We start from the raw sequence: 13,954 nt of genomic DNA on the forward strand, positions 1-13,954 counted from the left end.
TTTTCATTTCTGTCTCCAGCAAGCTCCCCTAGCAGCATATGAATTATTACTTATTAAGTGCTTAGTAAAATTCTGTTGAATGAGTAGTGTCCATCACAGAAATGGAGTAACGATGTAATAACTACAGAAGTTGTAATGACTTTGTATGGTGATAATAATGACATTTCCCATGGTAGGCATTCATAAATGTATGTAATTGTCAAATCATCATGTTTCACACCTGAAACCAATATAATATTGTATGTCAACTGTACTTCAATAAATTTAAAAGAGGAAACAAAACTACAGAAATTGCTTTCTCAAGTGTGTCCAATGATCTCATTTCTTCTCGATGTTCATTCCTTTCAGCCTGCTTAAATGTAGTATGCTACATCCAACCTCCCAGAAACTCTGCTGGCCTCCGGAGGCCACCCTCCGTCTGCTCTCCCGCCTCCCCCGCAGCAGCCCTCAGCCCGCGCCTTCTCCATCCCTTTCTGGCCTGGCCGACTGGTGCACTTCACTGGCTCCGACAGCGCTCTCTGCAGCGTGGGCATGGGAAGAACACGAACACCTCAGAAGGCCAGAAGCAACCCCCAGGTTTTAGAACCAGTTCTGCAATTGTACATATGTAGTTCTTCAGTAATTCAATGACATTAGCATCTTTGGATCTGTTTACTCCTTATCAAAGGAGGATTTGAGCTAGATCCCTCTCAGCAATAAAATGTCCTAGCATTTCTTCAAGAAATTATGAACAACTTTTTAAATGAAACAATAGGATTCTTTCATGTTACATAGGTGATTGAACTACATCATGATAAAAAACAAGTCTGATATAGAAAAAGCCAGTCTTCTCGATGTTGGTTTGACTGCCAAATACAACCACCCATTCTGATGGTACATTTACTAACAATGAAATCAACTCTTGGTTTTCATCTGCAGACTGCGAAAGTGTGGAACAAGACCTAGAAAACAGGAACATCCACTGAAATAAAACCTTAACTACCACGCTCAGCAATTCTGTCATGGCACCTGCATGGACAGCTCTAAGATGAGCTACACTTAAGGATAAAAACCTGAATAGTTGTCCAAATGTTAGACTAAATTTCATTCCGAAGAACCCACAAAAAGTTATGTAAAATAAAAACCAGTAGTAATTCACACACGTTTACAACTTCCCATGCCAAATTTACTTCATTTGCATTATGGTATCATTCAATTGTAAGATATGCAGGCACACTTGCACTCGTATCACTAAAATTTTAAAAGCGTAATGTGTCTGTAACAAGCTGTAACAACTCCTACTGTCAAGTTCAAAAGTTACCCCAAAAGTATTAACTATTTTAATCTTTGCATTATATTCCAAAATTGTAGAGCAAAGAGCTCCACAAGCTATAGATGTTCCTATCACTTTGAAATCTTATACTTAAGGAAAAACAGTTATTTCCACTAAGAAGGTCTGGATAAACGGTTTAAGGCACTCTTGCAAAGTTCCCTGTTCTGCTCACTTCTAATCATCCCACATTCGCCCAAGATCAGTAAGTCACGGGATCTTGAGAATTTGACTATCTAGTGGAGCATGGTTTGATTTTAAACATGCTACTCTCCTGAAAACACTGGATGTGAAATAACTTACATCAATATTTATTTTTAGGTTTTTAGAATTTCATATCATGCTTTAAATGAAATGCCAGAGCCTAAAACAGAATATTTCTAAAAAAGGAATAAATAGCTATTTTATCAGGTTTATTCTACCAAATTTGCATATACCGTAAAGCATTCAAAGGTTAAAAAATGACCTGCTCCCTGTGGACATGCAAAATAATTCAATATGCAATATTATTAATACAACTGTTGACATCATTGATAATAGTAAGAAGATGTTATTGTCAAGAAAAGTCTTTACATTCTAGTCAAATAGCCATTTTAGCCTACTTTTTCTAGTTCAGCCTGAATGATATTTACTTCTTCATTTACGAAATATAATTCTAAAACAAGATTCACTTACCTTTTTCAGGCCAGCAAAACCTTCTGATTCCAGAAAGAAAAAGGCAAAAGGCATCAACACAAATAAACAGAGGTTAGAAAAGAGAGAAGCAAGATTCCACAAACCTATGGGGAGGATAACAAAAGAAGAAAAGTTAGATACTGACAGGCCTTGTCAAAGAAAACTAAACACTAACTTGTGCTATTAGTCAAAATAAAAATAAACACCAACTAGAAGACAGCAACCTAACAAATTAACTGAACTGAGAAATCAGAAAATAATTACCTATTTTTTAAAAACTTTTATAACTTTGTAACTTATACCTATTGGGAAAAGCCAATATAAGAACTAAGAATTTTTCCTCATATCCTATAATAAATTCATTAAAGCTACGACATGTGCACAGAGATCCAAAGACACAGCCACTTTAGACATATTGGCACCTGAATATTTAAATTAGTGCCACTAGCATTTATTGAGCACTTAATAAAAGCCAGATGTTCTACTAAACACTTTACATGCATAATCTTGTTTAATTTAAGCCTCATAAAAACCCTAAAAGTAATAATTGGCATTTATTGAGCCCTTATGTGCCAAGCACTGTTCTAAGTGATTTACGGATACTCCACAGACTCATTTACTCTTCCCAGCAACCCCCACATGGGAGGCATCGGCTGGGCAAGTAACTTGCCAAGTGGCAAGGCAGACTGATTCCTGGGATTTTTAAAAACCACTGCTTCATAGTTTAAGTAAGCATTCCAAGTTGGGCGGGAAATGCAAGAGCACATTCTGTACTCTTTTTATAAAACCACAGTAAAAAGCTAGTGATGATAAAAACAGATTTAGAAAAAGAGACCTTTAAGTATGTCATTGGGATTGTATTTGGTCCCACATCTCACACCTTTTATAGGTAAAACACTCTAATTTAAAATCAATTTTCAAAACGATGGCTATACTTTTATTAAAAAGTTTATAGAATTGAGTCAAAGACAGAAATTACTCTAAGTGTAAATTCAATGTACTACGTGCAATTATAATTCAGTGCTTTGAAACCGACAACTGATGTTCTTTCAGAACCCTTATTTACAAGGCACTGTTCCAGGCACTGGAGATACAGTAACAACACAGCTTACACTCCAGATGCACAGAGACTACACAGGAGCTCTCAAGGAACCACAGTGAACCAGTTCCCAACTGTACTGGTTACAAATTAACATACATTTCGTAATTGCCCTAAATCCTTGCTGGAAGAGCATGGATGGAGTACAAACCAACACAAAGAATGAATGTAGCACTTATGCAGTTATCTAGAGAATTTACTTCCTTCAGCAGATAAGGTACTGTAATCAACAAAATCAAGATATAGTTTCTTATTCAAAACCTCAGCTAGATTAAATAAATTTTACAATATATATTTATCTTAGCAGGAGAAGTTTTACACAACTTTTTAGAAAGCAATGCCTTTCATCTTTCGGAGCAGAAACTTTAATTTGAATATTTTTAAATAAGAATTGTTCTAAAATTCCATTCCAGCCTTTTTAAGGCACCAAACATACTAACTCTTTTCTTCACTGAACTGTTCGACTGTTAACAACTGGGAAGAGCACATAGAATGCCGGCTAAATGTACAAACCAGAGTTTCAGACAGACCTGGGTTGCGGCCCTACCTACACTTGCATGTGACAACCTAAGTTACAGGCTCTTCATCTATAAAACAGGGCTGAGGATGTGTCCACAGGCGCTGCTGGGAATGAAATGAGTCATGCACACACGACAATCAGAACAACCCGTCACAAAGCCAGCATGGAAAGACCTCTCCTTTCAGTAATGGTCAAGTTCTCAGAAGCTACTGGCAACACCGTGCTATGAGCTCCTGCACCAGACTACCATATTTTCTGAGAACTCATGTTCACTGTCTACTTTTTCCTCTGATCTCCCTTTCTGTCAGGTGTACCAGATCTCATTTCTTGTTACCAGCAGTTTACATGTGCCCAGCAACAACCTCTCCTCCCCCAAGATGGGGGAAGCGATAGGTAAAGGCACCACCCACATGCTCATAAGTGTGCCTAAAATAAAAATCAGTGGGCCTGGATCAAAGCTGTGCCTTCCAGGTCAAGTTCATATACATCAGTGCATGGTCTCTGGACTCTCCTTTGAATGCTCAACAGCATTTTATTTTCATTAGTTTCCAAGTAAGTTACTTCCAAACATGTGAGGTACAACTATAATTAGTATTATGTAAGTGCTTACATAATAAACTTTTATTCTTTTGGGCTAAAGAGCTGTAATTGTTACATGTTGCTTTGTTAATGTATGGTGGAAAATAATATCAGTTTTATGTAAACTGTGTTAGAAAGATAAAAGGTAATATAGTCAATTTGTCTAAAATAGTTGTAGTTCAATGAAATCTCTCAGAGTACTTGAGGAAATGATAAAAACAGCTCCTATTTGTTAAGCACCTGACATCTCAGGTGCTGTTCCAGGTATGTTAGGGTACCACCCCGATCCCTACAATACGGCAGGTCCTCTACTTTACAGACAGCCTTAAAGTTCAGAAACATCCTCTTGTTCCAGAGCTAGAAAGCAACTAAGTCAATCTAACATGCTGCAATGTTTTTAGAGAACATAAATTCCAAAATTTTCATATAATTTTGATACTCTTTACAATGCCTGCAAATTTTATCATTTTAAATCTCTAGATCTAAGGTCCATGGGACATATATCATCTTTCTACAATGCTGGTTTTAGTGCTAAGGAATCAATAACTATGAGTTGCATGAATGAACAACATTACAGTCCATACAAGTAAATGTTAACAAGGGAATAGCCTCTAAGGAAAAACCCATGGGTCAAAGTAAGAAAGCAGTTTTAGAATTAATTCTCAACTATCAGTTCAAAATGAAGAAAATCACAACATACATAAAAAATTTAAATATTAACTCTAATAAATTTATTGAATTATAATTTACATAAAATACATCCTTACCATGTACAATTTCATAAATTTTGACATAAGCATGCATCAGTGACATCATCAGCGCAATCAAGATAATGAACATATCCATCACCCTAACATTTCCTCAGACCATTTTATAATCCTACCACTCCCCTCCCCATCAGTCACTGATTCTACACTTTGAAAAAGACTGTATTTTCTAGAATTTTACATAAATGGTAAGTGTAGTACATACTAGTGTTTTTGTCTGGCTACTATCACCTAACATAATCATTTTGAGATTTTTCAACACTATGATATGTATCAGTAGTCTATTCCTTTGACTGTGTCAGATTGAATCTAGTTACTGGATTGCATCCATTCACCTGCATACTGCTATCTGGGTTGTTCACAATTTTTGGCTAATACAACTAAAGCTGTTACAAACACTCATGTACAGGTCTTTGGATATATGCTTTCATTTCCATTCGGTAAATAAGTGAGCATGGACTGTCAGGGTCACACAGTAGGTGTACATTTAACATTTTAAGGAACTGCCAAAATATTTTCCAAAGTGGTTGCATACTTTTACATTACTGCCGGCAGAGTTTAAATTTCATCCACATTTCATCAAAATATGGTACGGGAGGTCTTTTCAGTTTCAGCCATCCTAATAGGTGTCTAGTGATACCTCATTATTGTTTTAATTTGCATTTCCCTAATGAATAAATAATGATGTGAACATGAACTTATCTGCCATCCATTTACATCTTTTTTGACAAAGCATCTCTTCAAATGTACTTGCCATTATCTCATTGGATTGTCTGCTTGCTTACTGAGTTTGGCAAGTCCTTTATGTACTTTGACTACAAGTCCTTTATCAGGTAAGTGATTGCAGATATTTTCTCCCTCTCCATGGATTACCCTTTCATCCTCTTAACAGTATCTTTCAAAGAACAAAATATCTTAATTTCAACAAAAGCCAATTTATTAATATTTTTTCTTTTATGGATCATACTTTATACATCCCAAGAAATCACAGTCTATCAATGTCACAAAGATTTTCCCCTATGTTTCCTTCTACAAGTGTTAGTTTTAGGACTTACATTTAGGACTATGATCATTTTCAATTACTTGCATATTGTTGTCAGGTATGGACTGAAGTTCATCTTTTGCTTATGATGATCCAAATGCACCAATACCTTTTTCTACCAAATATTCTTTTTTCACCAAATTGCCTTTGCACCTTGTTGAAAGTGAGCTGACGGTATATGTGCAGATGTATTTCTGGACCTTCTGTTCTACTGAGTTGATCTATTGGTCTGTCTTTATGCTGCACCACATCATCTCAACTACAAAGGCTTTAAAATAGTTTGAGTCAGACAGCAAGTCCTCCAATTTTGTTCCCTTTTGAAGTTGTTTTGGCTATCTAAATCCTCTGAATTCCCATTTTCAGATCAGCTTTTGAATTTCTCCAAAAACCTGCTGGCATTTTGACTGAGACTACATTGAATCTATAGATGAATTTGGGGAGAATTGACATCCTAACAGTATTGTTTCTAATTCATGAACATAGTGTATCTATTTATTGTGGTACTCTTCAATTTTCTCAGCACTGTTTTACAGTTTACAGTTTATAGGTCTCATATATCCCTAAGTAATTCATATTTGTGATGCTATTGTATATGGTGACACTGATTTTTTTTAATGAATTTCTAATTATTCATTGCTAGAATATAGAAATGTAACTGAGTTTTGTATATCGGTCTTTTGTCCTATGCAACCTGCAAAATTCACTTATTCTAATAGCTTTTATAATAGATTAGATCAGAATTTCTACATAGACAATCATATCATCTGTTAATACAGTATCACTTTTTCCTTTCCAAACTTAATGTTCTTTCTTTTTTAAATTAGAAAAATGATGAATAGAAGTGATGAGAGGAAACATCCTTGCCTTGTTCCTGATATCAGGGAAAAGGCAGTCTTCCCATTATTAAGCATGATGCTACCTGTACGGTTTTTACAAATACTCTATATTAGGATGAAGAAATTCCCTTTCATGCCTAGTTTGCTAAAAGATTTTATCAGGATGGATATTGAATTTTGTCATATGCTTTAACTGCATGTGTTATGATGACCATATGACTTTATTGTGTGAACATGGCAAATTACATTCATTGATTTTCCAAAAGTCATATTATCCTTTTTATATATTATGATTTGCTAAAATGAATGTTTATGAGGGACACTAGTCTGTAGTTTTCTTTTCATCTCTGTCTAGACTTGGCATCAGGGTAATGCTGGGGCTCAATGAATTGTGAAGTATCCCCTCATTTTCAACTTTTTGTAGAACTGGTATTATTCTTCATTAAATATTTAGTAGAACTGACAGTGAAGTCTCTTTGGCCTGGAGTTTTATTTGTAACATTTCCACAATGTCAAATAGGCTTCAGTAGTTTGCCTTTCAAGGAACTTTTCCATTTTTCTAAATTGTTGAATTTATTGGCATACAGGTAGAGCATAATACACCCTAACTACCCTCTTAATAGCTGAATAATCTGTAGTAATGTCACCTCTCTCATTCCTGATATTGGTAATTGGTGTCTTTTTTTGATCAATGTGGGTACAGCTTTATCAGTTTTATTGCTCTTCTCATTGATTTTCTCTATATTTTCTGTTTTCTATTTCACTGATTTCTCCTCTCATTATTTTCCATCTTCTTATTTTGAAATTCATTTGCTCTCCTTTCCCTAGTTTCTTACGGTGAAAGCTTAAGAAACTGATTTGAGCCCTTTTTAAAAAAAAAAAAAGGTATTTTAGTGCTACAAACTTTGAAATGTTTTATTTTCATTTTCATTCAGTTCGAAGCACTTTGAAACTTCCCTTTTGATTTCTTCCTTGACCTAAGAGTTACTGTGAAATATGTCATTTAATTATCAAATACTTGATGGATTCTTCCAGATACGTTTCTGTCACTGACTTCCCATTTAATTTCATTGTTGTTAGAGAACCTATCTTGTATGACTTAAATCCTCAAAGTATTGAGATTTATTTTATGGCACAGAATATGGTCTCTCTTGGAAAATGTACCCAGTGTACTTGAAAATTATGTGAATTCTACTATTGTTGGGCAGAGGGTTCTATAAATGCAAATTAGGCCAAGTTGGTTGTTACTCAAATTTTCTGTATCATTACTTTTTTCCTATTTAACTTGTTCTATCAGTTATTGAAAAGGGACTATTGATATATCTGAATATAATTGTGATTTTGACTACTAACACTTTCATTTCTATAAGTTTTTGCTTCATAATAGCTATTTATTAGGTAGATAAATGTTTATGATGTTTTGATAAATGAATCATATATGATATTCTTTATTCCTGGTAAAATTCCATACCCTTTTCTAATAATAATAAACCTATTCCAGCTTTCTTTTTGTTAGAATTAGTATATTTTTTTCTCCTATTGCTATTAACCCATTTATGTCTTCATATTCAAGGTGGTTTTATCGTAGGCAGCATATACTTGAGTTTTTTTTATTCCATCTAACAAACTTTGACTTTTAACTGGGGTGTTTAGACCATTGGTGTTTATTGATATGCTCAGGTTAACATCCATGAATTTGCTCTGCTTTCTATTTGTCCCACTGGTCTATCTTCCCTTTTTCTTCATTTTCTGTGCACCACTGGATTAACTGTATTTATGATTTATTTCACTTCCATTGTTTGCTTATTGACTGTATCTCCTTATCAAGCTATTTTAGGGTTATTTTCAGGTTTATCATACACACCTTAACTGATCACAACCTGCCTTCAAGTGATGAACCTATAACTGGGTATTACCAATTCTTTCCTCCTGACTTTGTGCTACTGTCATACATTTTACTTGTATGTGTTATAAAATTCATAATACCTTGCTACTGGTTTTTATTTAAATGGCCAATTACCTTTTTAAAAGACATACATAACAAGGAGCAATTCTTTCATACTTCTCCACAAAACTGCCAAGTCTAGTGCCCTTCATTCTGTTTTGTAGATCCAGCCTTCTGTCTCCTACCAATCTGCTTCTCTGCCTAAAGGACATTTACATTTTTTTGTAGTACAGGTCTGTTGTTGATGAATTTTTACCTTTTGTGTATCTGACACTGTCTTTATTTTGCCTGTGTTTTAGAAAAACATTTTCGCTGCATTTAGAACTAGGCTGGCATGGTTTCTTTTTTCTTTCAGTACTCTGAAGATTCTGCTCTATCATCTGGCTGGCATTACTCTGTACAAGAAAAACACTGATTCTTATCATTGCTCCTCTGTACTTCATGTCTTCTCTGAACACTTTTAAGGTTGTCTATGTATCACTGGTGTTGACCACTTTAGTGATGCATACCGGTATAGTTTTCTTCATTTTCTTCCACATAGCACTAGATGAGCATCTTGGATCACTTGGTTTACAGTTTCCATCCAATCTGAGTTTTCCTGCCATTAATTTTTCAATTATTTTTTCTTAACCCTCTTTCAGGGACATCAATTATATCACTGATGTGTTGGTCAGGTTTTCAGACCTTTTTTTCTCTTTTTTGGGAAATATTCTATTGCTATGTCTCCAAATTCACTAATCTCTTCTGCAGTGTCTAATCTGCTCTATCCTATCCAATAAATTCTCTTGTTAGACATTATAGGTTTCATCTCTAGAAGTCTAATTGGTTCCTTATGTTCAATTTCAATATGCTCAATCTTCTAGCTTCTGAAACATATAAAATAGTTATAACAAATGTTTTAAACTTCTTGTATAATTTTGAATTTATGTCAATTATGAGTCCATTTTAATTGATTGATTTTTCTCCTTATTATGGGTTGTGACCTTCCTGCTTTGTACTCAGCTGCGGACTCAAGATAAGCAGAGTGGATCCTCAAAGCTGTCTACACTTTAACACCTGGAATCTGTGCACATGTTATATTACATGGTATAATAGTAGTTTTGTAGGGCTGTTGTAACAAAGTACCACAAACTGGATGGCTTCAGACAGCAGAAATGCATTCTCTCTCAGTTCTGCAGGCTAAAACCATAATCAGGGTATCACCAGGCCCATACTGAAGAAGGTTCTAGGGAAGCACCTCCCTCCTCTCTTCTGGTGTCTGCCTGTAGTACCCAGCATTCCTGGGCTTATAGCTGCACCACTCCAGTCTCTGCCTTGGTCTTCCCAGGGCCTTCTTCCAGGTGTGCCTGTGTCTCTGTCTTATCTTCTTATAAGGATATTAATAACTGGATTAGGGCACGCCCTAATCCAGTAAGATCTTAACTAATTATATCAGTGGCAAAGACATTATTTCCAAATAAGGTCACATTTGAGGCTCTAGGTGGACATGTATTTGGAGGGTGGTGGGGACACTAGTCAACCCAGTATACATGCCAAAAAGGACTCTGTAGATATAAAAATGCCATGGACCTCCATATAGGGTGATAGGGAGAGCATGTGGGGTTAGCCAGACGGGCACAACCCACCAAATGTGCCCATAAAAGCAAAGACCTTTCTCCTGCTGAGTCAGAGAGATGCAGCAGCAGGTTAAACAGGGAGGAACGGACCCCCCTTTGCTAAAGAGGCCTCACATGAAAGACATCAGAAAACAGGCAGGAAGCCTCAAGGGCAAAGACCAGGGCCTGGCTGACAGCTAGCAAGAAAACGGGAGCCTCAGTCCTACAACCGCAAAGGATAGAATTCAGAACCCGAATGAGCAAGGAAGCAAATTCTTGCCCAGGGCCTCCAATAAGAATGCAGCCCTGTGAAAACCTTCACTTCGGCTCCTGACTCTAAGCAGAGGGACTTTTTTTATCCTTGCCAAAAGGAGAACATCCGTTTAATAAGATTTTACTAGGGGCACTACCTGAGACTATGGCATCCCACAAATTCTATGCACCAGTGTAGAACACGATGCTCCTCTGCGCAGCTCTCTCCCTTCTAGTCCTCACCTGGTGAAACCCAGCCACCTTGGGCCCGGAACTCCCCACTTTTCTCCCCAACCCAACAAACCACTGGACCCCTCAGGGCTCCCTCTGCTGCCCAGCAGCCTGCACTCCCACCTCCAGGCCGCACCTGTGGCAGACACAAGACACACACACACACACACTCAGCTCACGCTGCCTGTGTTTTCTTCAAAGCCTAGTTGTTCCAGGTGAGAGGGCACATGTGGGCTCGATTCCCCCATCTTGGCCAGACAATATTTAGCTTTTAAAGAGTCTAACAATACTTGAACATTGCTTTTCTTAATTTTTCTTACTCCATGTATCTAAGCCTCAGTTCTTAATAAAACAATAATCTCTGGGCAACATCACAGCAGAGAGTACTTGTTCTTTACGTACTATCCTCATGGACTTGTTAATCATTAAAAGATTGTTTTTTAATCTGTAGCTACCGACCCTATTTCAAGTTGACCTCCCACATACTTCACAATACCCTTGTCCTTGTTCTTAATGCTTTCAACAACAGAATAAAGCTGCAGCCTCGGCTCCTATGTTTCAGTTTCCCCTTACTAGATACAGTTGTTCCCTATTGTGAAATATCCATTCCCTTTATTCTCTTAAAACATACTGTTCTGGGGTACACTTCTACAGTTCACTTCTAGGGTGCTTCACAAAACTATCAAACTTACTTTTTTCTCCCTTATCTACATCCTCTCTGTTATATTCTTTGATACATTTATAAAGTGTACTCTAATCAAATGATATTGTCCTAAAAATATTTTAAACCTCATAATTGCAAAGCCCCACTTTGTTAAGCTCCTATAATGCTGTTCAATACCCGCCTCTTTTCATTCATACTCAGGAAAAAAAAAAAACATGAGAACAAAGTGCTAGTTTTAATATCTTCTCCAGAGTTACTTTAGATTAAAAGGGCCTCTCTTCCTGTTTCTAATGGACTAAATGAACATCTTTATTTTAACAAAACACTTAAGCAGTATTGATAAAATATCTGTAAATTTCTGAAATTAAGACTTGCTAAACATAAGCAAAAATTTACTTCTTTTTTAGTGCACCAAGAATAACACAATTTTGGAGCAGAAAAGAACTCTAAGATCCCCTTGGCCAGCTCACTCAGAAACCAGACTCTTTTTAAGAGGTTAAGTAAATTCCCCATAAATTCCCTAACTTACAAATGATAGACCTAGGATTAGATCCCAGATCTCTAGCTCTTTCTACATTACAGTATGCTATCCCACCCTTACATAAAACATTCTGGGTTAAGTCATGATATTTTGAATTTTATTAGTATTATCTGCTGAAAAGAACAATTAAGCCTAAGTTTAATATGAGTTTACTAAAAGAAATGTTTAACTTATTTTTAGGTAAATAATAATATGTACATGGAAGCCATTTGGCAATTCTAAATTCTTAATAAAGAATACTAGAAAAGTAAACTGTAAGCTCCTACTAAGAACTAATAAACCTGTTTGATTAAAAAAAAAATGTTTAAACTGAGAATCTGATCCAATAATTCTAACCACCATGTAAAAACAAAATGCTCAGTTGAGCTTCTAATCACTTTTAAGACACCAAACCACAGCTAAACGTTTCTGTATTTGTTATAAGTGTGCACATGCACACCCACCCTTTCTTAAAACACCAAAACATCTCTCAAATACAGAAAGGTTTTAACAAATCCAACTTCAATAAAACACTGAGTATACTACATATACTTTGTATATGATAGTGACCTCTAATGAAACGAGGCATGTATAACCCCTCACATATTTCACAGGACTTATGACTTAGGAGACCCTCTTGGTCCTGATGGCAGGTGTCTGAGTGAGGGGCACTTTACGTCTGACCAGCCTGAGTTTGCACCTATCAGCTATACATGGCCTGGAAAAGGGACTCCAACTCTGTCACCCTGTTTCCTTATGTATAAAATACACTACCATTTAACTCACAGGGCTCTTAGGAACAGAAGAGAGGTAACAAAATGTTAAACAAATGTCAATCAGTGCCTCTCCCCTGCCCTGTCTCAACATAATGCAAATGGTCCAAAAACCTAAAAAATTCTAACACAAACCAGCAGTCAGACCACATAAAGACAAGAAAGTGGAATGAGCTATAGCTAAAATTACCTTTCCACCCTCTCTTTCAGGAATTACTCCTAAGTACACCAAAAAAAGCTTACATAACAAAAACCTGTATACATACCTGACATTAAACATACATAAAAAGTGACAAAAAATAGGCATACAAAATAGACTGCTAAGAAATACACCAAATTATGAAAATGTGAATGTAGTTGAATTATGGATGATTTTTTTCTACTTTTCTACAAATTCCATTTTCTATAGGAGCACATAAAGACCCTTAAAAATCATGAGATGTTATTTCAACCCCTTTGTGAAACTCAAAGTTCTCTACGTCCCTATTTTACATTACTTCCCCGCCAAATGCATAAGAAGGGCAGCAGACAAGAAGCTGAGCTGAGATGGAGATGCTAGCGGGGTTCCTCATCAACCACGGGGCACACCCTATTTACTAGTCCCACTGACTGCACAATTCAAATTCTAGCCTCAGCAAAAATTACAAATTCTCATGACAGGGAGCTCAATGATTGCTCTCAATAGTTGCAACCATGAAATATAAATCCTTGAATGCTTAGTCCACTAGACTTACATAATGGGGGAGGGGGAGAAAACATTCTAATTAGTTTTTAATTTGAAACAATCAACCTGTCATTCACAACACAAAAGGAAACTTTCGAATGGTTGTTATTGATCTGTAAATATCTGCACTTCCATTAATTTAGCTTTCTGATCATGTACGTCCCTTCCATGCAGTGAAAACTACAAATTCAAATTCTCCTCTGGAAGTCAAAATAAATAGAAATTTGCCTTAGGCAAAAGCTCAAACTCAGTAGAAGTATCTACACTGACTAACCAACACACTTAAAACACTTAAAATAAAGACAGTTATGAAAAACTAAATTAAGAAATCCGTGTCAACAGATACCAACAAGCAGAATGTGTCGAACAGGGAAAAAAACGATCAAGATGATCACAAAGGTTCTCAACACAAACTCACCCACT

The 13,954-nt window shown here is 36.2% G+C and overlaps 1 protein-coding gene across 3 annotated transcripts in view; it reads right to left on the reverse strand.

Annotated features, from left to right (window-relative positions):
* LMBR1 (limb development membrane protein 1) overlaps nucleotides 1-13,954 on the reverse strand; it is a 139,024-nt gene that overhangs the window by 81,894 nt on the left and 43,176 nt on the right. For all 3 annotated transcript variants that reach the window (XM_036899475.2, XM_057504943.1, XM_057504942.1), the window contains one exon: nucleotides 1,985-2,088. In XM_036899475.2, the coding sequence (XP_036755370.1) occupies nucleotides 1,985-2,088 (104 nt within the window). The remainder of the gene's footprint in view (nucleotides 1-1,984; nucleotides 2,089-13,954) is intronic.

Source organism: Manis pentadactyla, chromosome 7 (genome assembly GCF_030020395.1).
Source record: "Manis pentadactyla isolate mManPen7 chromosome 7, mManPen7.hap1, whole genome shotgun sequence".
Classification (NCBI taxonomy): domain Eukaryota; kingdom Metazoa; phylum Chordata; class Mammalia; order Pholidota; family Manidae; genus Manis; species Manis pentadactyla.